This window comes from Myiozetetes cayanensis, unplaced genomic scaffold, assembly GCF_022539395.1.
Source record: "Myiozetetes cayanensis isolate MyiCay16 unplaced genomic scaffold, myiCay2020 scf14, whole genome shotgun sequence".
Lineage (NCBI taxonomy): Eukaryota > Metazoa > Chordata > Aves > Passeriformes > Tyrannidae > Myiozetetes > Myiozetetes cayanensis.
Genome location: NW_026087048.1, coordinates 2,414,989 through 2,440,902, shown reverse-complemented (window position 1 = coordinate 2,440,902; position 25,914 = coordinate 2,414,989). Strand labels below are relative to the sequence as shown.

General features: G+C 44.5%; 2 protein-coding genes across 2 annotated transcripts; both read left to right on the top strand.

Annotated features, from left to right (window-relative positions):
• Nucleotides 1-282: 282 nt before the first annotated feature.
• On the top strand, nt 283-12,204 carry CHRNB4 (cholinergic receptor nicotinic beta 4 subunit). Its single transcript, XM_050309107.1, has 6 exons — nt 283-415; nt 4,910-5,055; nt 6,334-6,378; nt 6,504-6,613; nt 8,459-9,431; nt 11,477-12,204. Exons 1-6 carry the CDS (start codon nt 370-372, stop codon nt 11,615-11,617), a joined length of 1,461 nt encoding a protein of 486 aa, XP_050165064.1. The 5' UTR covers nt 283-369; the 3' UTR covers nt 11,618-12,204.
• A 4,614-nt stretch (nt 12,205-16,818) lies between these two features.
• Nucleotides 16,819-25,135, top strand: CHRNA3 (cholinergic receptor nicotinic alpha 3 subunit). The gene is made up of 6 exons (XM_050309106.1): nt 16,819-16,980; nt 18,882-19,021; nt 19,095-19,139; nt 20,283-20,392; nt 21,622-22,633; nt 24,120-25,135. The coding sequence occupies exons 1-6, from the start codon at nt 16,926-16,928 to the stop codon at nt 24,225-24,227; spliced, it is 1,470 nt and encodes a 489-aa protein (XP_050165063.1). The 5' UTR covers nt 16,819-16,925; the 3' UTR covers nt 24,228-25,135.
• The last annotated feature ends 779 nt before the right edge of the window (nt 25,136-25,914 follow it).

Sequence of the window (25,914 nt, the reverse complement as noted above, 5' to 3'; positions counted from 1 at the left end):
CAGCTCTTCCCACCCATTGCACTTACTAACCAGAAAGCCTTCTAAATGTTATCTAGCAGCAAGAATTGTGCTTTGCACATCACCTTCCTTTTAGCTTGCCCTTCCATTTCCTCTTTTCCCACGTTATCCCATTGTTCCCTGTCCTTCCGCGCTTTCCCCCTCTTCGCAAAGCTCTTTAAGCAGCTGCAAAGGGGGAGGGACCGCTCTGCTGGCGAAAACTCCACTTTGCCGAGCGCTCCCGGCAGGTTCCTCCCGTCCGTCTCTTTGCCAGGCGTTCCGTCCCTCCAAGATTTCAGGTTTGCTTTTGCATCTCTTCCCTCGTGCATCCCGGACAGAAATCCACCTCTGCCCGTCACTGCCAGGAGGAAAATGTTCACCCTCTTGCTGTTTGTAGTGGGCTGCCTTTGTCTGAACGGTAAGTGACCTTTTCTTTCGGAGCAGGAATAGCTCTGGGGGCCGGCAGGCAGGACCGGGATAAAAGCTCCCAGAACAATTCGGAGCTGCCACCTCAGGAGGTTTTGCAGACTTTGAGAGGAGGCATAAAAACTGAGTATTTTAGTGTTGTTTTGGGCTTTTTGGGGATCTGCAGATGCACTGCGATGGCTACGGACAGACAATTACGTGGGATGTAAAATGACAGGATTGTAGGAGATGACAATAATAATCACTGAGTGTTATCCCTTTAGATGCTCCCAGGATCATCAGTGATAGGAAAAGCAGATAATTGTGCTGAGGGTGAAAAAAATGAGCCATGAACCATAAATAAGGCAGATCTCATCCCTCTACAATTATTTGCTCAAGTTCCTGTATTTTGCGAAGTTCCTCCTTCCTCATTATTGTTATTAGCACGTAAATAGTTTAAATTAGAGTTGTAATATACAAATATACGCTAGAAAAAAGCAAACATACATTTTCTTCGGTCTATCAGGATTTCTTCCATGTGTTTTAGCCAACATGAACAGCCTGACAGCAGCAGGAAATAGTGCATTTACCATGGGAGCTTCTTCCCACGGAGAGACTCCAGTGAAGTGTTCTCAGAGAAAGTGGCTGAAATCAAACCAAGACAAAGATCACACATTATTACCTAATCATCCCAGAGTTGTTTTTTTTTTCCTTCAATCACTGAAAGGTAACTTTATAAAACATCTGCTTTCTAACAAATGAAGAGTGAGGACCCACTTTGGATTCTTAGTTTATAAAACCCTTTATTATTTCCTTTTTTTTTTTCTCACTAATTGCAACATAAAAAATTAAAAGTCTTTAAAATACAGTAAATTCACTGCTACTTCCATTGGAACAATAAGCATTCCAATTTAGCAGGTGTTGTTCTGACAGGTCATGAAAATCTTTTTGCTCAAGAGTATGCTGAAAAGAACCAACAGCACAAAGTAATTTTAGAGAAGATAATGGAACTGTCTCATTGCTGCTTCTTGCTTGCTCTTTACTAATTACAGAAAGGAATTTGCTATGTCACTATTGTCCACAGAAGTGATTTGTGAGAGAGTAAAGAACTGAAATGACAACACATGCTACAATAACATTTCTAAACAAATGCTATTTCGACATTTATTACAATAACTGAAGCCAGGGCCACACAGGAAACGTGTCTGGTGTTAAATTTTGAAATTTAGTGATAACAGTGGACTTGCCTGTGTTTCTGTATTTGCTTCTTTTCTGTGGAAATCACTCCCAGCAATCTATCATTACACTGAAAACAAACAACGTCACACAGGATGAGTTACTCCACGTCACGCATTTAAATCAGACCACGTAAAAGGGAAAGTCGGCCCAGAATGACGTCTGTGGTTTTGTTTCTCCTGCTGGGAGACTGGAAGCAATTTTCCTTTAATGGCCATACTCCCACAGAGAAACCAAACTTTCTGAAGAATGTTACTGCAAGTTCTGGGGCTCCCCTTGTCACAGAGCAGATGTGTGGCGTGTTCAGAGAGGCTGAAATCATTTCCCCAGCTCAGGATCCACCCCAGTGTGTTCTCTCCACCACTGCTTTCAGTGCACAAAACCACTCCAGCCCCAGATTAGGACTCCTTCCTTAAAGTTGTTACCATCCTTTGTCTGAAAGCATCAGTCTCCCCTCTGCAGCATCTACGGTGATCACTGCTATTTGGGGAAAACAAAACAAAACAAAACAAAAATAAACCAATTTGGAGGGAAACTGCACTTTCATTTGCTCCAACTCTGAGAGGAGAAAGAGGAGTTTCCAGTGCCTGGCTCCTGCACACTGAGAGGAACCTGAATGCCCGGTAGTTTTGTTTTCATCAGGTGCCATCTGGTTAATGTGTAGATTGTTAATGGAAAGCAGATTATGAAAATGATAGGAGAACCACTCGTTTTTAGTTGGATTCCCCTTTCCCCCGATTTTGGCAGGCTCTGAGGCAGGGCACGGCTGACATCTAGTGGTGTGTGACACAGGCGGCTGAGGGACGGGAGGAGGAGACCCTTTGACCTTTAATTCTGATTATTAAATTCTAAAGATCGGCGTGGGATGCCCTTTTACAGAGAATTATTCACCGACAGGAATTCCTTCACGAAGAACAGATTTCTTAAAGGGATTCATGGCTGAACAAACAATTATTTAGAATTCAGTTGTGGTTTGGCATTATTCTGCAGCAAGTTTATTAAGAGAGCCAGTACCTCGAAATCTGAGCTGTTCTCATCAGACAGGCAGACCAGACGACCCTGGTTTGATTTGCAGACCAGACAACTGGGATTGCTAAAAGCAGATTTCAGGGGAAAAACTAATTACAAATCCAGAATTAGCTTCCTGCAAATATTCTGCAATTTCTTCTTCTTACTCTCTGTTTAGCAAATGCTCTCTGGGCTGGAATATTTATGGACAAAGGCAGAAGTACAGTGAAAATATATTTACCAATTCAAACAAGAACTCACTGTCTTTGCTAGCAGCATTCAGTGACCAAATGACAACTGATTTATATTTAAATTATAGCCATCTGCTTGTGTCACTTCCCTGTGCAACAGTGGGAATGTTTGTTAAAAAAAACCCAACGAACAAAGGCAACATAAAAGCCCACCAAACCACGCAACACAACAACTTCAACCAATATTCTCTCTTTAGCTGCCACAAGACTTCTAATCTACCCTAAAAAACACAGGATGTGGCCCCCTTTTCTTTGCAATATCAAATTTAGCTCTTCCTTGAATGCAATGCACGAGAAAAAGCCAGAATCTGGAGCAAGAATCAGCATAGCTCTAGTTTGATAAGCTTTTGATTAGGCAGCTTGCATTGAGAATAACTGTAATATTAAAATATCACATGGCACCCAAGGGTGTTTGTAACAACTTGCAGGGAAGCACAGAGCAAGTGTGAATCAAAAAAAAAACAAAACAATCAAACTGACCCAACCAACACAGATGCATTCATCCAAATTTGTCTTCCCAAATGGCCTGGGAAGTGCTTGGGAAGCCCATCCTGAAGAGCAGTGTTATGGTTAAGCACGTGTGCCAAAATTTGGGCTACCAGTGCCGTAGCACATGCTGGGCTTAAAGGATTGAAATCAGGCCTGGTGTTCCATCTCAGCCTTTCCACAGAGCTGTTCTCAGGTGTGAAAGCTCTTTTGCATCTCTTCCCTCTCTTACTGGATCAGAAACAAGAAGTTCTTGGGGTATTTTTTTAACCTGAGTGGGATCCAGAAGAACCAAGTTTCAAGAGACTTGCTCACCCTAAACAACTTCCAGCCCAGGCACCTCCTAGAAATGCACACAAACTTGGAGTGCCTGTTTGATCCTGGCCTTTGGATGCCTGCCTTTCTCTGGATCTCATGGACATGCTCCAACCTGAAAAAAAAACAGAACAAACTAATGTACCACAAATTTAAAATGCTTGCATGGAAAATGGTTTTTACTGTTGGAATTGCTCTGGGGAATAACGAAGCAAGTATGCAGTAGGGACACTACCATCATTTCTGCAATATTTAGTGCTGAATCCTAATTTTCTTATGGAAGAATATTGTATCAACTGGATTAGAACCTGTTTTAATAACACCTGTGTCCATCACCATCACAGAGCTCCACACACAGCACAACCTCTCTGGGGCAGTGCTGGTGGCAGGATGTTACCAGGCCCTCAGTCATCAGCACTACCATGTGGTCAATAGTGGTTTGACAAGTCCACTAGAATGGCTTTAAAAAGCACATTCAAGAACATGACAACAGATTCAGCTCCTCTGGGGTTGTGCCAGAAGCTGTTCTGCTCCATGGAGAATGTCAGGCTTGTTTGATAGTAACCTGCAGGTATTGTATTTTGTAATCATTAAACTCCAGCTTTGGCAATCTAAGATTTACGGTATTTGTGCTAGTCCACAAATCAGGTTTTGCTTCCACACAAACTAAGGCTTACACACTGCCTTGGGTTTCCAAATTCCAAAACAGATTCATCAGTAGCTACCAAAGAGTCCCCAGTCATTAAAAAATCTTCAGGCATCCTTCAGCTTATCCCCTGGTTTTCCATATTTAAATCAGTCTTTAAATTCATACCTGTACCTGCAACTTTGTCTCCCACAGCACTAAAGAGAGAAGTCACAGCTGGACCCCCTGCCTTTGGATCATAGAATAATTCTTCCTCTGCTATTAAGAAGGTGGTGTCTATCTCTAAGTGTAATCCCCCAAGAATATATCAATCTGAGCTTCACCTGTTACTGTGAAAAAACCCAGAGGGTCTCAGTTGATCTGCTTTGCTCTGTGAAAGACACTTGACCTCAGCAGAACAGATGCTGGTGCAAGCACCACATCCTGCTGCTCACACAGGCCTGCAGTGCTTGGACAGCCAAAAGCCCTCATTGTTTCATGGAGATGATCTGAGGCACAGGGATTCTGTGACCCCTCTGTCATGGCACTTTGGTCTCCCTTCTCTAACCCTGTCGATGCTTTACAGGGAGCACAGCAGCAGACGCTGAAGAGAAGCTGATGAACCACCTCCTGAGCCCTGACAGGTACAACAAGTTGATTCGACCGGCTGTCAACTCCTCCCAGCTGGTCTCCATAGAACTGCAGGTTTCCCTGGCACAGCTCATCAGTGTGGTAAGTTCAAATTAGGCTATGACTTTTAATTCATTTCTAACAGTCATGTTACAGTGTCCCTGCTCTTTTCTCATTTGTATAATACTATTAATAGGCAGAGCCCATACCCACAGTTTACTGGTTAACAAGTGACAAAGTCAGATCAAAATCTCATGCACAGAAGCAAAGAACAGTGGAATGTTGTAAAGAAAAAAAAAACACATTAGTTCTGGCTGGAATAGCTTATTAACATGGTTAAAACCATCCTCATGTATGCAACTCCTCCTAATCAATAAAAATTACTTCAGTGTGTCTGAAAGACATTTTCACCCACAAGGTTAGCATGTTCTTCCAAGACACAAACACATCATTGCCAAGAGAGGTGAGCATTTAGGGTTTTATATATATATATATATAGGCTGGATATGATAGATAGATAATATATTTTATATACATATATATGTATATAAATACCCAACCTGTGTGTGTACATATCTAACCACAGGATATAATGCCATGTACAGCAGGTGACTCTGCCAGGAGTGTTCCTCTCTCCTGGAGAACTCCACCTGGCCACAGACACTGCACTACCCCCACTGGCACAGTGTCCTCAGGATTTCTGGGCATAAAAAGCAAGATGTCCCAGAGATCCCCAGTGATCAACAGCCTAAACAGAGCAGATGAATGGGCAGGGATTGAGAACAGCACAGCTCAGCCCCCATCCCTCTGTATCCTCACTCTTCAAGCAGAAGGCAAAATTAGGTATTTTATAGGCTCTTAACAATCTGAAGCATCTTGAGGATCGGAGAATTAGCTTGTTTTCCTGCAGAAATCCTTCTGACAAATCTGCTGCAGAGAGATTTCTCTTCTGGACTGCTCTCCAGAGGGACAGCAGTTGCACAGAACAGAGCCTGCCAGCTGAGAGCTTACATGGCACACCTTACATCAACCTCACACAACCTCGTGGAGGCCCCTCCCCGTGGCCAAATGCACTTTCTGTTCTGTAAATCAAAGTGGGGTGGGGTGGTGGTTATTGTTCCCCAATAGCCACACTCACTCCTGCCACAACTGCTCTTGTTAAAAGGCATTTTTGGAGCTCTACACTTGTGGGGTTACTATTGACCATCAGCACGTGTACAAGCCTGGCCATCTTACCTGCAGAGAAATGCCTGTAATTCACTGAGCAAAACCTTGCTGCACAGTTGGAGATGTGCTCAAAACCCCACTGAATAAACCTCGTTGCTGCAATAAAGCAGAATATTTGAGAGGCCAATTTTCCTCTCTGTTTTTCCCCCGCAGAACGAACGGGAGCAGATCATGACGACGAACGTCTGGCTGAACCAGGTAACCAAACCCCCCCAGAGACGTGTGCTCTTTGCAAACCACAAACACTTTCACTCCATCAAAGGGTCGTTCTGTTAGGGCTGCTCTGGAAACCCCCATCCCTACTTGTGCAATTCTTCTCGTAGGAGTGGATTGATTATCGCCTGGCTTGGAAGCCCTCGGACTACGAAGGGATAAATATGCTGAGGATTCCTGCCAAGCACATCTGGCTGCCAGACATTGTGCTTTACAACAAGTAAGTGCAACTTCTGTAGTCTGTGCAGACAATGCTCAAAATTTTAGCCCAGAGAAACAAGAGCCAGAAACAACCAAGATAGGTCTGATAAAAGGACAGAGCTGAACTTTGTAACTCTTTGATCACATTAACTGTATCTGACTGGGGTACTGGCCTCAAAGATAATTTTAGTAGCTGACAATTTCGTTTTGCTTTGGTTTAAGTCTCTAGCAAAGCCTTGAAGTGGATGATATAATTTTTTTTTGGGGGGGGGAATAATCAAAATTTATAATTTCATGATACTTTGAAAACCAATGAATTCACAAACGGATGATGACTTATGAACATATACAGATGGGAAACCCAGGAAATTTATATATAAATATATGAGTTAAGTCCTTGGAATCCTACTACTGGAAATCAGATTTGATGAACACTTAAAACTAGTGTATTAGTCACAAAATAATTCAGCCAGTGGATTAGGATGTACTGCCTGCTCAAAGCCTGTTCTGGTAAATTGTGTCCCTGACCTCTGCTTCCTTCTGCTACTCCCCAACAGTGATACCATTTAATGATCTGTCAGAATAGAAAGAAACAGTTATAAAAGGTTTCTTAGATGTAGGCGAAGAAGCCTCCCCATATGGGATATTTGCATCAGTACAAAGCTTCAAATTGAAATTTGAGATGAAATTGTAGATGAAGGACGAGCCCCTGTAATTCACTGCTGCTGGAGCAGCAGAGTTTCACGGGCATCGGTGAGTGCCGAGGCAAACACAAAGCACATCCCCCTGCCCACAGCTCTGTCTGGGCAGCACCAGCAGCCCAGCCTCTGTCCCACAGCTCAGATGGGGCAGTCAGCACAAAAACCAACATATTCCCAGCTCCAGAGTGTGCCCAGCACACTGTCTGGCAGTAAAGCTAACTGGGGGAGACACAGATATGGGAGAACTAAGGTACTACTGATTTACCAAAAAATAGCTGTTCACTGGCAGTGAAGTAACAACCCCCCTCACTTCTGCATCTGGTAGTTCCACTGCCTGCGTGAATTATCTGCAGGGGTCTCAGCTCAGTGCCAGGCACTCAGAACCTCACCAAGGTGAGCCCTTTCCAGAGCCAAACCTTACTGACCCGGAGAACAGCTCCACGTGTGCCAAGCCTTGGATGCTCGTAGCACTTCCCTGCCGAGAAAAAAATCAGCCTTAGCACTGAAATAACCCTATTTTCCATGATGTCTGGTCAGCAAGCAAGGATACCACCTCAGGATATTTAATAGGTTCAACAGCCCTGAGCTGTTTGCCCAGGAGCACTGACCACTGAGGGATAATGATCTCCTCCCTGAATTAAAGGGCCCATCATAGCATAGAAGACTCCCCTGGTGGAAGTTCAGCAGCTGGAAGAGACACAAAGCCAAAATTGTTTGTGGTCACTGAGAACACTGTGGCTTGTCTGTTCTGGTTTTGTAATGAGTAAACATTAACTGGAGTGATGTCCTAAATTATAAACCATATAATTACATTTCCTCTGCCCACACTCTCCCTGCCTTTCTAAGTAATGCTGCTCATCCTTATTTCCTCGTCCAAGCCATTTAGGAGTGTGCTCTGCTCTCTTAGCAGTGGCTGTGTTCCAGATCAAAGGCACCTCCATTTTCACGTGGGATGATCTCATTTTCACCCAGCCTTCAGAGACGTAGGGAGCTGTAGTTACTCCAGCAAACATTTACAAAGTACTTTGATTTTCCCTGGGAGAAACGGAGGTGTACATTTATTACTTCATAATAATTTTATAAAGAGCTCTTCTGTTCTGAGCTGCGTTTTTTCCTCGGAGTGTTTCATTCCCTCCCTCCTCTGTCCCCTCCTCGCTCCTCAGCGCGGACGGCACGTACGAGGTCTCGCTGTACACAAACGCCATCGTGAAGAACAACGGGAGCATCCGCTGGCTGCCACCGGCCATTTACAAGAGCGCCTGCAAGATCGAAGTCAAGCACTTCCCCTTCGATCAGCAGAACTGCACCCTCAAGTTCAGGTCGTGGACTTACGACCACACGGAAATTGATATGGTGCTCAAAACTTCCATGGCCAGCATGGACGACTTCACGCCCAGCGGGGAGTGGGACATCGTGGCGCTGCCAGGAAGGAGGACTGTAAATCCTCTGGACCCCAGTTACGTCGATGTGACGTATGACTTCATTATTAAAAGGAAACCTCTTTTTTACACCATCAATCTCATCATTCCCTGCGTGCTGATCACGTCCTTAGCCATCCTGGTGTTCTACCTGCCCTCGGACTGCGGGGAGAAAATGACCTTGTGCATCTCCGTGCTGCTCGCCCTGACTGTGTTCTTGCTGCTCATCTCCAAAATCGTCCCTCCCACGTCTCTCGACGTGCCACTGATGGGGAAGTACCTCATGTTTACCATGGTACTCGTGACCTTCTCCATAGTTACCAGTGTCTGTGTGCTCAACGTCCACCACCGGTCTCCGAGCACCCACACGATGCCCCCCTGGGTCAAGGTGGTTTTCCTGGAAAAGCTCCCGGCCTACCTGTTCATGAAGCGCCCACAGAACAATCCCCCACGGCAAAAGCCCTGCCACTGCAAAAAGGCAAAAGCAGAGCACCCCTGTGTGGAGCCAGTTGACTTCTACAAGAACTCCACCTATTTTTTGAACACAGCCCCTGCCAGAAAATATGATGTGAAAGTCTCTGAGACACTTGACAGTGTCAGCAGTCACCGAGATTTCAGGTTGAGAACAGGCACGAAATTTTCTCCTGAAGTCCAAGAAGCAATTGATGGAGTCAGTTTTATAGCAGAGCACATGAAAAGTGATGACAACGACCAGAGTGTAAGTAAAAGTGAGAAATCATCCCCATCTTTCCAAGCTTCATCTCCTGTCCTCCTCTTTAACATGCTCTTCCCCAGAAAGCATATTTGAACTCTCAGGTTTTCAGAGAGATTCTAGATAATAGCCTGTAAGAGGAAATAATTCTTGCCATTAAAGAACTTAATGAAGAGCCATTTGGTAACTGCAAATACTCTCCAGACAAGTAACATGGCTCTTTCTACAAAGAGAGTTTGTTGATTGCTCAGGAAGTCATGAAACACCCTTGAAAAAGCTGTGTTGTCACATTCCAGTAGTGCTTGGCAGGGGAAGAAAACAACGTTCCAGGTTAGAAAAAGACTATTTTTCTCCATTGTATTCAATAAGACTGTGATTCAACCCATGGCCAGGCCAGGTTAACCAGAAACTGTACCTGCAGCTCCAGCATTTATTTCCCTGGCTGGACACAGCAGGATTTAGTAGAATTTACAAAGGCTTTTGCAAACACCCTCTCTGGGTCAGACACCTGCCTAGAGATGGCAAACACGATGGGTAGGATGAAAATCATAAAGCCAGCAGAGCTGATACTTCTTCCATCTGAGTTAAATCAGACTCATTAATGGTTATGAGAAATACTTTATCCACATTTAAGCAGTGCTGCTGCTGCCCAGGTCACTTGCCCTGCTCACAGGGAACCAGCTGGAACACTAGAGCTGAGATAATACCCTGGGAACAATGCTTGGAAAAGTCAGATGGCTCACAGTTTTGCTCAGACAGGCACCCATGGGTGGGAAGAACCCTCTTCATACCCACTAGTGTCCTCTCTCTGACCCAGATCCCACTCAGACTGCGGGTTCTTCATCCCTCTTGTGCTCCCCCCCTCCCTCAAACAAGCAGATTAAATACAGTCTGGTTTCTGATCCTGCAGAAGTCCCTTGAGGAGCATGCTGCTGAGTAGTTCATGTTTTCTATTAGCTGAAATTACTGTCAATATAAATAAAGAAGTTCAGCCATTAACATGAGACACGAGCTCGTAAACACTGGAGCCGGCTGAGCAGCAGCAGATTTCACAGAGCAGAAAAAAGGCTTCTAACAGCTCAGAAATTCTTGCAAGAATGTGTTGCACACCAAAGGACGTGCAAAGCTTGCAACTGATAGTAAGACCAATTTTCAAGGGTGTTTTATACATTAAAACTTCATTTAAAGCTTTTCACATACGACCCTCCAATATTACACATTGTTTTTCTAGATTCATAATTTTCTTCTCTGCTTCCTTCCCTCACCACCACGGTCTGATAACAACTGTTCATGTCCATTCATAGAGTCTGATTTCAGAAGAGTTCCATTTCCATCAGCAGCAGTGGAAATTAAAAGTGTGCACTGAAGGAAAAAATATGTAGTAATCTAATAGAAGAGGTGAGACAATTGACAAGTAAAGTCATCGATGTGAGGATGTCCCACATGTAACTGGAATCGATGAGGGAGGAAAAAACATCCCTGAGATACAAATGGAGGTTGATGTATTCCCCTTTTACAGTAGCAGCCTGACAGTCACTTCAGTTTGAGACAAAATCTAAGGCTGTGGCTTTCCCAGACAGCACATGCAAGGCAAAAAAGGGGTTTTAATAAAAGCAACAGTATTAATATGCATTAAAACCCCTGATTAAGATGACTGCTGATAAGAAAAGAATTCTGAAGTTAATCTTGTTTAACAGCAGTAAACACCATCTATTTTTGCCCACTGAGATAAACAGCATCTGCAAACCAAAATTAAAGGGAAAAAAAAATCCTTAATGGGATTAAACTGTGGGTCCTTCAGGATTGGCTTCCACCAGGCAGCACCAGGACCTGATGCATCCAAGAAAGCTAAAAAATATTCACTGTGTTCTTCTCCACTGCTCAGAATGCTTGTAAGAGAAAAATCCCTTACCAAGCCTAAAGTCAGTTTATTCCCTGAACCTTGAGATCTCTTTCCTTTCATTTTCATAAACAGAAACTCAGCATTAGCAAGAGGGAGACGAAAATAATATGGCAAATTGCTAATATCTTTAACTGGCTTTTTCTTGCAGGTCATTGAAGATTGGAAGTATGTTGCCATGGTAGTGGACAGGCTGTTCCTCTGGATATTTGTCCTTGTTTGTGTCCTGGGGACTGTTGGGTTATTTCTGCAACCCCTTTTTCAAAACCACACTGCTGCCACGAACCCTTAGAGCTGTCATTTAAAACTGGCAATATTTACACAAGTGTCGGGTCCCATTCTACTCTCAGTTCCCCTCTGTTAAATCCACAGAGATGCCAAGTGAGTTGCACTTACATCTACATCCCTTAGGGTGGGGAAAAGGAAAGTAGAACTTGACTTTCTGTGATAAGAAAAAAAAATACCCCAAACAAGCAGAAAACTAAACACTTTTTCCAGTGAGTCCAGTACTTCTGGTGATATCTTGGCTGAATATTACAGAAAAAGGCTTTTACTGTACAACATGCCATCCTGGCTTATTATTATTATTGTTATTATTGTTATTATTACTACTATATTTTAAACACATTGCCTTAGGAAGGATCTTTTCTTTCCTTCAAATACTGCAATTTCCCTGTTTCAAAGAAGGTATTGCTGTGAAATCTATTTCCTTCAAATGCATCAAAACAATTTGTGTCTGATTTTATAAAGAACTTTACAAGTGGGTTTGATACTTCAACCTGAACCTAGAAACGAAAACACACTTCTGAGGTAACCACTGGCAAGGGTTCTCACCTTGCCATCCCCGACAGCTGATCCATCAACAACGGCCAAATTAATGGATGATAAACAAACCCCTGGCTAATACTCTGGTCATTGACGAAATACAAATAAAACATGAATTTTTCCTTTATTTAGATTTGGTCCTCAAATGTTCCTGCAGCTTTAACAGCTCATGTCTCTGGGGGCTCAAATACACTTTAATGACTCAGGCTGAGAGCTCAGGACAGCAACTGGAGAAGGCAACAAGAATGAGAAGACACCTGAGAACACACAGACCTGGGTGTTTTTCTGGGGAGATTTTAATGTGGATTTAAGTCTAATCCTCAGCAAATTAGTTAAGGAAGCACTTAAGGCATGTGGAGCCTCAAAGGCTTGGGCAAAGGACAGGTGGAGGCTCCAGACTCCCATCACAGGACAATCCCACCCCAGTTTGTTCCAGGGAACCTGCAAGAAGAGAGGTGGGCTCCTGGCTAACCTCAGCTTTTCCTTGGGGTGTTGTCAGGACACAACGATTGTACCACCATTGATCAGCACAACTAATGACTGGAGAACAAACTGGTAAAATCCTCTGCTACTTGGGAAGGGGATTTGAGGCTCACCTGTCCCAGGGGAGCACCAGCTGACACCTAAACCCTGTGTTCAACAAGTCACAGGTGACAAGAGTTCCAGATCGATTTGCCTTCATCCAAACTGAGCTGCATCTCCCCAGGGCCTGAACACTTCAGCACGGCCTGGGGCCCAGCAGTCTGGGAAGGACAGGGTGAAAAAGCACCACAAGTGGGCTGGGTGATGCTCCCTGAGCTCATGTGTTAGAAGAAGGAAGGGTTGTCAGATTGTCACCCTGCCTTCCAATCCCCTTCCTCTCAGCACTGTGACTGTATCCATCACAGGCAGGGCAGCAGGTGGTGGGTCACTGCAGGACAGCCCTCCTGGTGCAGGTACACCCTGTGATCAGCCAAGCTGCCACATCCTGCTCTCACAGCCGGGCACACTGTCCTGGCCACCTCCCCAGACATTACCTGTTCTGGACACTCCCGGGGTGACTGGTGGGTGGGGTAAAGTCAAACTTGCTTTCCCTGCCTTAAATGTTTCCTTCTCCTTTTCAGACCTAGAGAGCAGAGTTCTTTCTCTGCAGGCAACTGAACCAACAGCTGTGAGAGGAGATGGGGCACAGGCAGCCCCTGGGAGCAGAGGGGTACCCTCCCAGTGCAGGTTTTATATATATATATATAATATGTATAATCCTCTGTGTTAGGTTATAGCACAAGCACAGGTAAATACACATCCCCAGCTGCTAAACAGCTTCTTCTGCTGACAGAGAAGCCACAGGGAAGGCAGAGCAGCTGCCAGCGCTGTGCAGACAGTGGAAAGGTGAAGGCCCTTTAAAGATCAAAATAACCCTGCCCAGTGAATCTGAAAGAGGCAGCACAGATTAAACGCTGTGAGAGACACTGCACATTCCTTCAGGGCAGAAGGGGGGGGACTCACCCTCCCAAGAGACCAAAGATTCACCAAGCCTGCAGTCCCTCCAGATGACACCTGTGCAGAGCAGAGACCCCTCTCTCTGCCATTTCCACCAGCACCAACAGCACTGCTGGCTCTGTCCCCACCTCACCCTCTCACCAAACTTTACTCCTCCACTCCTTCATCCTCCCCTCACTGCCTGAGCCCCGGTGCTCCCAGCTCAGAGCTGGCTTCTCCTCATGAGCAGCGAGAGCACTTGGCTCTGGAACCACAGCCTTCAGCTGCATTACCCTCAGCACACACAAAACTTGGAGACAGGATTTGGCAGCTCAGCTAGCACAGAGCGCAGGCAGATGAAGGCCTCAGACTTGACAAAGCCAGAAAAAGCTTTCCAAAGGCACACGGCTGGCCCCGGGGAGATCCCTGCGGAACACAGCTCCTCAGCCAGGGAACGGCTCCGCTGCTTTCCGTGAGCTCCTCCTTTAATCACGACCAAAACGATGTAACCTCTCCTAAATACCTTCTTGGAAACCACCAGTCTATGGTGTAACATTCCCAGAAATAATTCAATCCACAGATTTCAATCTTCACACTGAAAAATTTCACCCCAAGTCCTGAAATCCTGAAAAATCTGACCTCCTGAAAAGCTGTGATTTCAAAGTGGTAAATACTATTTTCACCTAACCCTCAGCAGCTCCACCTGCGTAATACATAGCACTGTTCCCAGTTTGACTTCTCAAAGAATGACAGGGTTTTCCACTTTGGTTTTCCTGGCAAAATTTCAAAAATAAAAGGTCTCTGGAGAAAAGGAAACATCATAAATGTCGCCTTGCAGGTAAATAGGAATAATATCCCCATTTACCAAACAAAACTTCAACATTTCCACTTTTCAGGGGGGTTACCACAATAGTTTTCATTAAAAAAGGAAAAGTGGATGTTCAAAATGTATTTTACACTAAAAATGTTTTTTGATAGCAGTGTGCAACCAGTCTGCTTCCCTACCAGTGAGGAAAAGCCTCTGTTGGCTCTTTCCCCATTCCCTACCATTACAGATTTCACAAGATATTCTGAGTTGGAAGGGACCCACGAGGATCATCAAGTCCAACTCTTACATGAATAACAAAACTTTTTAATGCTGACCAATCCTGCCTTCCATCAGAACATGGAGAAATGCTGCCACCACACACATGTACCACCTGCATCCAGGTGCATTGATTTGGGACTGTTTCTGCACCCCTGCAGCCACAGCAAACTGGGAACAACAGCAATGTTGGATTGTTAAAGAGGGACCATCAATACCCCAGCAAAGGTGAGAAAATATTCTTTCCTTCATTACCTGAGTCGCTACCTGAGCGTGTTTATTAAAAAGCAAAGGCTGCATAGTTGGTTTCTGCAGATCTTCTTGGGTGGACCAGCTTCCCCCTACCCAGACAAATTCTCCTTCTGTGGAGTTCTGCAATGCAGTCATGGTGACGTGTTCTCATCACATCACTCTCCCTTAGCCATAAAAATAATCCTACCACAATCCCGAGCTGATTTCACCAGCAACTCCAGCATGGGATGTTGGAAACAGAACAGCTGTGCCACATAAACACCACTGAAAACTCCAGTAACGAGGCAAATTAAGCTGAAGTACCTGTGTCTCTTGATGCAATGGCTCTTTGCTTCCTGTGCAGATCAGATGTTTCCAAATTATCCAGGTTAAGCACTGACTTCTGGGGAACACGAGTTTATGATGTTATCTTTGAAGCTTTAACTCATTTCTAGCTGGGAGTAAAAAGAACAGACAGAAATCTCAGTTATAATGCTGCTTACAGCAAGGAAGCAGAAAGGCAAGGCATTTAGTGTCAAGGTCCTGGAAAGGCAAAGACAGAAGTATCCACAAAGGGTTAAGTTAAAAGACCAAGCAGCTGAGTTCTCTGGAAAAAGAAAAGAAAAAAAAAAAAAAAAAGAAATAAAATCAAATGGACAGTAAAGCCTATTTCCTCCAAGCTAATAGAATTACAGAAATTATCATAAGAGCATGTGTCTGGGGACAGAGTGAACGATGCTCTGAGAGATAGAGCTAACAGGATAAACAAGCTCCGTGCCAGGAGCTGAACCCAGCCTGGTGCTCTTTCTCCCAGTGTTACCTCTTACCACAGAGCAAAGTGTTTACCACTCCTCAAGAGCAGGGAGTGAAGCACCTCTTGGTGCAGCTCAGGGCTTCTCTCTCATCAGTCCTAAAAAATGAGGGTGGAATCCCAGAGTTCTCTCTCCCCCTCCTTCCCTCCCTCCCTCCACACAGGTGAGTGCAGCTGTGCAAGCCTTGCATCATCTGCTCACCAAGGGCTGGGGGGACACAAAAGGTGGCAGAAGTTGACAAGGAAGCTGATGGGCATCTGGGGAACGAGGCCCTTTGTAAATCATGATTTTATGATTGAACTGCAAACCTAACTCCCCATTCTTCCCAGTGCCCTTCCCCACGAACAATAAGGTTTTGTGGGATCAAGCTGGGGATCCTGTGCTCTTATTCCCTTCTCAAACTTCACCTTTCTAATCAACAAAAGCAGGAGTGGCCTAAAGCCAGTGATTCTCAGGGGTTTGATCAAGTGTAATACTCCATTCAAAGCCCTGGCTCTTGCCAGATCCCAGCTGCTATGTTTACCACTCTGGGCTTAGATCCTGTCAACAGTTGTAGATGCCTTTAATTACCCCTGGGAATAGCACATCCTTTTTACACAGCCAAGCACCCAGCACATGTGCCTGTGAGATGAGACACGGGCAGGAAAAAAGCCTCAGCGTTAACAGCCTAATTGTAAACTCAGGTCCCAAGGTCTCAGTTCACTGCTAAATCAGGCATCCCTAATGTCAATATTTATTTCAGCACAATTCAATTACAAGATTTTTATTAATTAAACTTCCCTTAGCAGATTGTTATGAGCTCCTGGTAGACAAGGCTCCTGCACAGCAGCTGACAGGAAAAATCATTAGCACTCTCAGACCACCAGGCTCATTTAGGCACCATTTTAAGGACTCTTGCCCATTATTCCTTGCCAGAGGACTGCTCTTTGCCTGCAGTAACATCTGTTTTGCCTGCAATCTGTTTGCCGTTTCCCGAGCTCTGGCAAAGCCCGGGTGAGGCGGGCAGGGGGCAGCACAGCAGCCCTGCCGGGAGCTCAGTGCGCAGAGCTGCTCAGGGTCCTGCCGGCTGCTGCTTCGGGCATTTCACGCATCGCAGGAGCGGAGCCCTCCCCGCTGCCGGCGCTCGCACAGTCCTGGCAGCGACGCTCATCTCCAGCAGCCTCCGTGGACAGGCAGTAATTCACAACACCATGGAGAGCATCCACCCTCTCCTCCTGACCGCTGCTCTCTGCTTGCTCTGCCAAGGTGAGTGATCCTTCCGCTGTTACTCTTTGGTGGCCAAGGGGAGGTCGGAAAGGCGGACAGGAGATGGTTTTGGTGCAAACGATCTTTAAGAAGCTCACTCCAAGCTAAGGGATATAAATCCTAGTGCAGCTTTTTTTTTGTTACGTAGTTTGTTGCTTGGTGGGTGGGTTTTTAAAGTTTACCGTTGCAAAGTGTTTAATTGTCCTGATTAAAGATGCCAAACGGGACACGCAAAGCCATTTGAACTTTAAGGAAAACGCACCTGACACGTAAAGGTGTGGTTGGTGTCACGTATTGCACAGAAGACCACAACAAAGTGGCAACGTTGAAAAGCTTCAAATACGAGCTGCAAACAGCCTGTCTTCTCTCTGCAGATACGGAAAGCACCAAAATATTCAAAGAAAAATCCCCACATTAGTGCACTTCTCTAGAGACAGTGGATGCTGGGTTTAATTAACGCTAGTGACATGTAAAAAGGCTGGCAATTTGGGGTTGACTATGATAGATAGAGTCGTTAAGATCTAGCTTTGAAATTATTCGCCTAAAAGATTTGAAAGTATTTATTCCAGGAAATCTTGATATGAGAGACAGGAGACATCAATACATAATATGGACAAAGCTAGCAATTACAAAAGTGTTCATTTTTTAGGTTGCAAGTTGGCTTGAATGATTTCACTAATCTGAAAATAAAATTACCCTCCAAGTGAAGAAGAGAAAGGGAGAGGGATAGAAACCAACCAGCCAAACCAAAACCCAAACAAAAGAGCTTTTAACTGAGTAGATTCACTTGAGAGGGACCCTCTTGTCTTAAAGAGAGGGAGGACTCACAAAGATTGGAAAGTAACACCTGCTTTGTGTAACGTTTCAGATCACTCACCTGCAGATACTTCTGCCTCCCTCCTCTTTCTCCACTGAAAAACAACTCTCAAAAATCCCCCCAATGTCCTTGCAGAGCTGTAGATTCATATTTGTGTTTCACAGGAACTGTAGAATATGTTCAACAGCCTTCAGTTCATGCCTTTGCCAAATCTGCATAGTGCCATCCATTAATGACAAAACAGGCCTTGTTTTCCTTTTCAGTCGGAGTTCATCGGGCTGTGTTGTCCAGAACGAGTTTAAGAGAGAGTTTCAAGAGATCATTCTAAAAATAAAAGACCACTGGCTTTTAAATAGCATTAGGATGGTTATTGCCTAGCGAGTTAAACAGTAAAAAGGTAATGTAAAATACAGGCTCTCACACCTCACCCCAAAACAGTTAAAGTACCCTGACTTTTTAGAATTTCCACTCTGCAGGTTTTTTGTAGGCCACAGGATACCATGAACTGCAGTTAGCAAAGGGACAATATGAATCTATTATAAATAAAAACTACTTAGAATAAAAACCGGGTAATTAGCACATTTCTTTGAACGTGCTGAAAAGTCTTTGAATATAACAGTTAATCCATTTTAATCCTTTTTTAATATATTTTAAGAAGCAGGTTGTTATCCGTGCCATAATACGCAGTCGTGACTCAGGCTAGAAAAGAGGTTACCTGGGAATCCTGCTATTGCCAAACGTTCTGACCCTTCACAAGCAGCCTGGTCTGTTGGGCTGCACTTTCCCCTTCCTGTGCTCCACAGCTCTGCCAGGTCTAGGGGGACCGGGCCTGTGAGGCGAAAGGGTTCTGGACCTCCAGTTCTTCTTGTGCACCTCCAGAAACTTTACTCGTTTGCAGAGATGTGTGTGAGATCTCTGTCACAGCGTTACCCTTCGCCGCTTTTCTTCCCCCCAGCCCAAGCTAACGCCCCCCATGGCCCAGCAGTGCCCGCCTAGGCGGGGTTTGGGCAGTGCCCAGCCCGGGGGACGCTGAGCGGGCGGTCGGGGGGGCTCTGTCCCGGCGCTCACCGCGTACCCTCCGCAGGCTGCGGCGGCTCCGAGGCCGAGCACCGGCTCTACGCGGCGCTCTTCCGGAGCTACAACCAGTTCGTGCGCCCCGTCAAGAACGTCTCGGACCCGGTCATCATCCAGTTCGAGGTGTCCATGTCGCAGCTGGTGAAGGTGGTGAGTAGCGGGCGCCGCGGCGGGGCCGGAGCCTGTCCCCGCACAGCTCTCCCGACACAGCTCTCTCTTCCAGGACGAAGTCAACCAGATCATGGAAACCAACCTGTGGCTGAAGCACGTGAGTAGCGCTCGGTGACAGCCGGGAGGGCACCGACCCACCTCCCTCCCAGCGCGGGGGGCTCCGGGGCACCCGGGCCGGAGAGAGCTGCCCGGCCCTGAGAGGTGTCTGCGGGCTCGGGGAGCAATGGGGCGGCATTCCCGGGGCGGCATTCCCGGGGCAGGATCCCGGGCTGCATTCCCGGGACAGCATCCCGGGACAGCATCCCGAGCTCCCGTCGGCATCGCCGCCCGGCCCCGTTCCCGGGGCTCTGCTGCCTCCCAGCGGCCACCGGCCCGCTCTGCCCATGGGAAGGGATGGGAAGAGATGGGAAGGGATGGGACGGGATGGGATGGGGCGGGAGAGGAGCGGAGCAGCGCTGCTGCACTCGCTGGGAGTCGCTAAATAAAACATTTTTGCTCTGAAGATTCCCAAAGGCGCTGTCTTGGCAGGCACCGACGCAGCGAAAGCGCCTCGGCACTGGTGTCCCGCACGGCACCACTTGGTGCTGTTTGGTTCCCAGAAAGTGAGAACAAACCAAAAATGGTTACTTCACTTAAAAAGGGTCCTTAGGGGTTAAAAATGCAGCTACTCGCTGTTGCAGTCAGCTTAATAACCAACTTAGTTCCCAATTTCAGCTTGATATTCAACTTAGTTTAAGCGGGGTTTGATGAGCCCTGAGGACAAAGGCTGTTACTGAATTGAGCAATGACACTCTCCAGCTTCTTCTGACCCACATACCCCGAGTCCCTCACTCGATGCCCACACGTACCACCACGGCCTCCACGAATTTGTTCTCACCATCCCACAGATACCTGGTTTCTTGAGACTGAAGTTATTATTAAAGTCCTACATTCTCTGACAAGAGAGAGTCTTACTCCTTCTTTCACCTCGTTTCAGCTGCTGAGTAGACATTCCTGGGACAGAGTCACACACATGTAAGTCACATCTAGATATGACCAACAAGGTCATATCTAGGCCCACCTACCATCTGCATATGAACAAACACCACACAGACGTGTTTGTTAAAGAAACAGCTGTATCCAAACTGTATCCAAAATAGAACAACCCTAGAAGTGATAAGACAACACTTGGTTCAGGTCTGGTCTGCTGAATTTCAGTTTCTTCACAAACCTAACACAGACTCATTTTGTCCATAATTAGATCTGGAATGATTACAAGCTTCGGTGGAATCCAGCAGATTATGGAGGTGCTGAATTCATCCGAGTACCATCTGGCCAGATCTGGAAGCCAGATATTGTTTTATATAACAAGTAAGACTCTTGCATATTTATATCCTTAATTTAGGAAGGAGGGGGGTGATGTTACCAGTTAAAAAAAAAAATAAAAAAATCAGCAGCAAGTTCCCTGAATGACCTGAAAAGCCTGCTTTCCAACACACCTGTGTCCCTCATCTCCCACTGCTGTCCTCACCTCCGTGCCAGCTCCATCAGCATCCCTGGGCAGCAGCCAGCTCTAACCTGGAGCTGCAAGTGGGCAAGCCAGAGTGAACTTGGCTTTTACCCTTCGGTTTTACTGTTATTTGTGTCACTGTCTGCCAGGGGAGCTGACAGGAATTCCCTCAGACTGGAGAGTTCTCATCTGTGAGTCACACCTTTAACTGAAAAAAAAAAAATGCAACTTCTAGCTTTTCAGCAGTTAAATTCACAATTTATATTCACAACCTTTCTAATAACAGTGTTGACATATAAAAGGCACAGATAAAGTTTACTTTAGAGGTCAGTTGCTGAGCCAAACCATAAGTAAATGGCTCCCTCTGCTCTGTAGGGCAGCAATTCCCAGGGAGATGGACTCACCCACACAGATCCAAAACTTAAGGTCTGTGGATCAACAGTGATGACAACCCTTTTCTAATGGTGGTCTTAAAAGACTTTAAATTACTTTTTTAGCTTTACTTTTTCATAGAAACAATGGAAATTGTCCCATGGATCATATGAGATAGCATAGTGGGACTTGAAAAAAAAACCCTCACCAAATCCACTCCTTATTCAAAGATGCACCCCAACCCTAATCCCTCTTTCAGTAGTTACTACCTGCACTGTCCACAGAAGAGGTGGGAATACCAGTAATACAGGTACCCTCTTATCAGCCCCTGGGTTCTGATGTGCTCGACTGATCTAGAACAGAACAGAATAAAACAGTTCACTTGGAAGGGACCTACAGCACTTATCCAGCTGAACTGCCATTTGCAGTCTGCTATTTGCCATTTTGAATATTGGCTGCACTGAGCCATATTATTTATAAGGCAATTAATAATATTCCCTTTCAACTCCTCCCTGGTTAATTTATACAGCTGTTTGTTTCAGTTTAACTGTGCAAATTTATGGTGCCCACTGGCTCAGTCCTGCACATGCAATTCAGCTCCAAGTCAGCAAGCAATTGCTGACTTTCCCAAAGCAGATGACAGAGTCAATGTGTATGATCTGAATGTATGAAACTACCTGGATCATTCTAATTTTTGTTGTTTTTGTTTGTTTTACAGTGCAGTTGGGGACTTCCAGGTTGATGACAAGACAAAGGCCCTACTAAAATACACGGGTGACGTGACCTGGATACCTCCAGCTATATTTAAAAGCTCATGTAAAATAGATGTAACCTACTTCCCATTTGATTATCAGAACTGCACCATGAAGTTTGGTTCCTGGTCTTATGATAAAGCCAAAATTGACTTAGTTTTAATTGGCTCCACAATGAACCTGAAAGATTACTGGGAGAGTGGAGAATGGGCTATTATTAAAGCTCCTGGGTATAAACATGACATCAAGTACAACTGCTGTGAAGAGATATACCCAGACATCACATATTCTCTTTACATTAGGCGTTTACCTTTATTTTACACCATCAACATGATTATTCCCTGTCTGCTGATCTCTTTTCTGACTGTATTAGTTTTCTATTTGCCCTCAGACTGCGGTGAGAAGGTGACACTCTGCATATCAGTCCTCCTGTCTTTAACAGTGTTCCTTCTCGTTATCACAGAAACCATCCCTTCCACATCCCTGGTCATCCCCCTCATCGGGGAATACCTCCTTTTCACCATGATATTTGTCACTCTGTCAATTGTCATCACGGTGTTTGTGCTGAACGTGCACTACAGAACACCCAAGACGCACACCATGCCCGTGTGGGTGAGAACCATTTTCCTGAACTTACTTCCCAGGGTCATGTTCATGACCAGGCCTGCCAGCGAGGAGGACAATAACCAGAAGCCAAAGCCACCGTTCGCTTCGGAGCTTTCCAACCTGAATTGCTTCAGCAGCTCCGAAGCCAAATGCTGCAAAGATGGCTTTGCGTGCCAGGACACGGCGTGCAGCTGCTGCCAGTGCCAGCGCACCAAGCTCTCGGATTTCAGTGGTAATCTCACCAGGAGCTCGAGCTCGGAGTCTGTGGATCCTACGCTCTCATTTTCAGTTCTGTCACCAGAAATGAGAGACGCTATTGAAAGTGTGAAATACATTGCAGAAAACATGAAAATGCAGAATGAAGCAAAAGAGGTAAGAATAGACTTTACTATTACTCAAACCGCTGATACCTTTCATTATTAGAGTCTTTTGTAAGAAAAGAAACTCAAACATACAAACAAACAAAAACCCCCAAACAACAAAGACCATTATTTTCCACAAGTAAATTACCCAAGCTGTTTACAAGTATGTGCAGTTTTGAATTTCTATAACTGGGGAGCAGCTCTGTTGCACAACACTCTCTTCATTGACAGTATAAACACTGAGTGAGGCACGTTGAGGTTACCATTGCTGGAGGAACACACCAGACCTAAAATCAGGATTTTCCAAGTCATAATCTTAATAGTGCAATTTCCTGACTCTGGGGCCTTTGGAAAGTTACATTCTCCCCCCCACAGCTTACCATCAGCAGCAAAACCACGAGTGCATGTCCCTTCTAGCGGTGATTGTTTATTTTGTTGCTGCTGCAGAGTAAATTCTGTAGCTACACCAGGCGACTGCTGCAAGACTGGGACTAGAATCTTTCATAAAGCTGCACCTTAGTGCAATAAAGAAACAAAAATAGAAAGCTTTCTCTCTGTCATGTTCCTCCAACATGTTATGAGCAGTAGCCACACCCCCACAATTATCACAGGATTTAAACCCTCTGCAGTACAGCACTAAACCTCATTCTAACTTTACTTCATTCGTGCTGAAATCAGAGCTTTATTTATATTTAAATAAATGGTACAAAAAATACAGGGCTACTTTGGGATTTAAGTCTGCCCTAACAAACAAGTTGTAAGCTAAAAAGCACAAATTTCAAAAGCAACTAATGCATTATTCAGTTATTAGCGCTCCTGAAGAAAAACAAAATAAAAATTTAAATTGCAATCTCAGCCATAACTAAATAATCACCTGGTTACTATTAATACATAGCATATATAATATTTCAGTGTCACTCTTGTTATAACACTCATTGTAAAAAGAAAAAAAAATTAGAAAAACCTGGGTTTTTTGAAACCTCCTCCCCAGGAAAGGTACAGAGATAAATTTTACACCATGCATGAGAACGATCAAATTTCAGTACTACCCAAAAAAAGTACCAAGTAACTAGATATCAATTAGCTTTTGATTTTTATATACTGCCTAAAGATGAGTAGGAGCAGTTTCAGTTTCTGCTTCAGTAAAGTTTTCTGGACAAACCTCTTCACCTGAGGATGTAAAGCTTCACATTTTCATTTTTGGCATAGAGAAGTTGTATCTCCTCAAGTCTTGGTGAAAAACTTTCTGTGTTTGAAGTAGCAGCTTTTGGCTTTGCCACAAAGAGCACGTTCAAATAAAGCTTCTTCAAGATGAATTCATTTGTCAGTGAAAATGTGTAAGTTGTGTAGGTGAAAGACATCTACACAGAGAAAAACTTACATAAACCTGCTTCCTATACAAAATGGCACTACTTGCTAATGCAAATTATTCATCTAATAAACATGCCAACTTGCTATTCTTTTTTCTTTTTCTTTCTTTTTTTCCCTTTTTCCAGATTCAGGATGACTGGAAATACGTTGCCATGGTCATTGATCGTATTTTCCTGTGGGTTTTCATCCTGGTGTGTATTCTAGGAACAGCAGGCTTGTTTTACAGCCTCTGATGGCTGGAGATGAAATGTGAAGATTAAACCACACGTTGTGACATCAAATAAAACTGCCAACCAACTCTGTATCGTCACCCCAGCACCCCCATGTCTCTTCCATGTGCAGCAGAATAAGGAACTTTCAAATCTGCTTGACCAAGAAGGCTTTTGTTTAAAAATGTGGGAAAGGAAATTATTTGGAACCTTTGTGACAGCTAATTTCCAAGGAACAGGAGCTGTGATTTACAGCTACTTCTTGCCACCCTGGGAAAAGATGTAGGTAGAACAATAAAGTTTACAGGAATGGTTTAGGGAGGGGTGAATAAAGACATGGAAAATTACATGGATATTTGGAAAGTCGAGATGGGTTGAATGCTTTGGGCTGTTTTTCACCAGTCTGGCACCAAGAGGCTCGAGACCACGACAGGACCTTCTGGAAGAAGTTTATAATGAGTTCTGTGAATGGAACAAGAGTTCCACGTGGATGGAATGGCTGGGGAGGCACAAGTACCAAACTGCTGGAATGCTGGAATGCAGATGTCCCCACCTGACCCACACTGTGGGCAGGTTTGTGATGAAAGGAAACCAAGGGAAGGCAGGTAGACACAGAATAGTCCTGTAAAGTATGCTAAAAATCACTGCTTAGGCATATATACCTTCATTTTTTTATAAATCAGTAACTGCAAGTTATTTAAGAGCATGAATAAAGAATGCGACAAAATACCCTGATGAGAACATATTTTGTAAAAATATCAACTGTTCTCTCTGTACCAAACTGAAAAACTTTTGGAAATACAGTGTATCAAGTGGTGTGACATTTATGAAAATAAAGAGAATCAAACTGTGGAAAACGGTGCCTTTTTTTTTTCCATTTATTTTGACCAGGTAACAAAAACCTAGATAAGGTAGCGTTGCCTACAGGTCAATACATTCAGTACAAGTTACAGGATCAAGGTGCATTTTTCTGAGTCTTGTTAACATTCTTTTGTTTCAGACACACCTGACAAGCTGCAGACCCCAAGGGTTCCAGGGTCAGCTCTAAATCTATCATGATCAGACTGCAGAAGTGGCTCAAAGATGTGGCATTTGCAAAAATGGTGAATTATTCTAAGGGCTGTGACTCCACTGGGCCACGTGCTGCCCAGCAGGGCAGTCTACAGACATCATTTAACAAGGGGAAAGAGATAATAAGGTGGAGAGTTAAAAAAATGAGAGATATATATCTCTCTAACCTACTTTCTTTACTTACTTGGCTTTCTGTTTAGGTAAATTTCAGTAATTCAAACCCAAGGAAGACTATGAAAGGAAATCTTGTGTTTGAACAGGAAAGAAGTTTCCTAAAGTATTCCTGCAACTTCCACACAGAGGAAGTCACTGATGCATTGTTTAGTCTTAGTAATACCAAGAAAGTTAAAATTCTTACATTAATGGATTAAATCAGATCATCTTTGCAAGCTCACCTTTAAAATTATGATGGCAGGAGAGGAAACTTGGACATCCAATGCCAAATGTAACTGGGTAGCTGAAGAAGAGTAACTCCCCTTTACAATCAGAATTATTTATAAATTGTTATTAAAAGAAAAAAAAAGGCTTGCCTGGCATCATTTCCCCACCTATGAGCCTTAAAAAAACCCCAAGAAAATCCTACAGCTGAAGACAATTTGAAATAAATATTCAGTTAATAATAATAATAAGCAAGAGGACC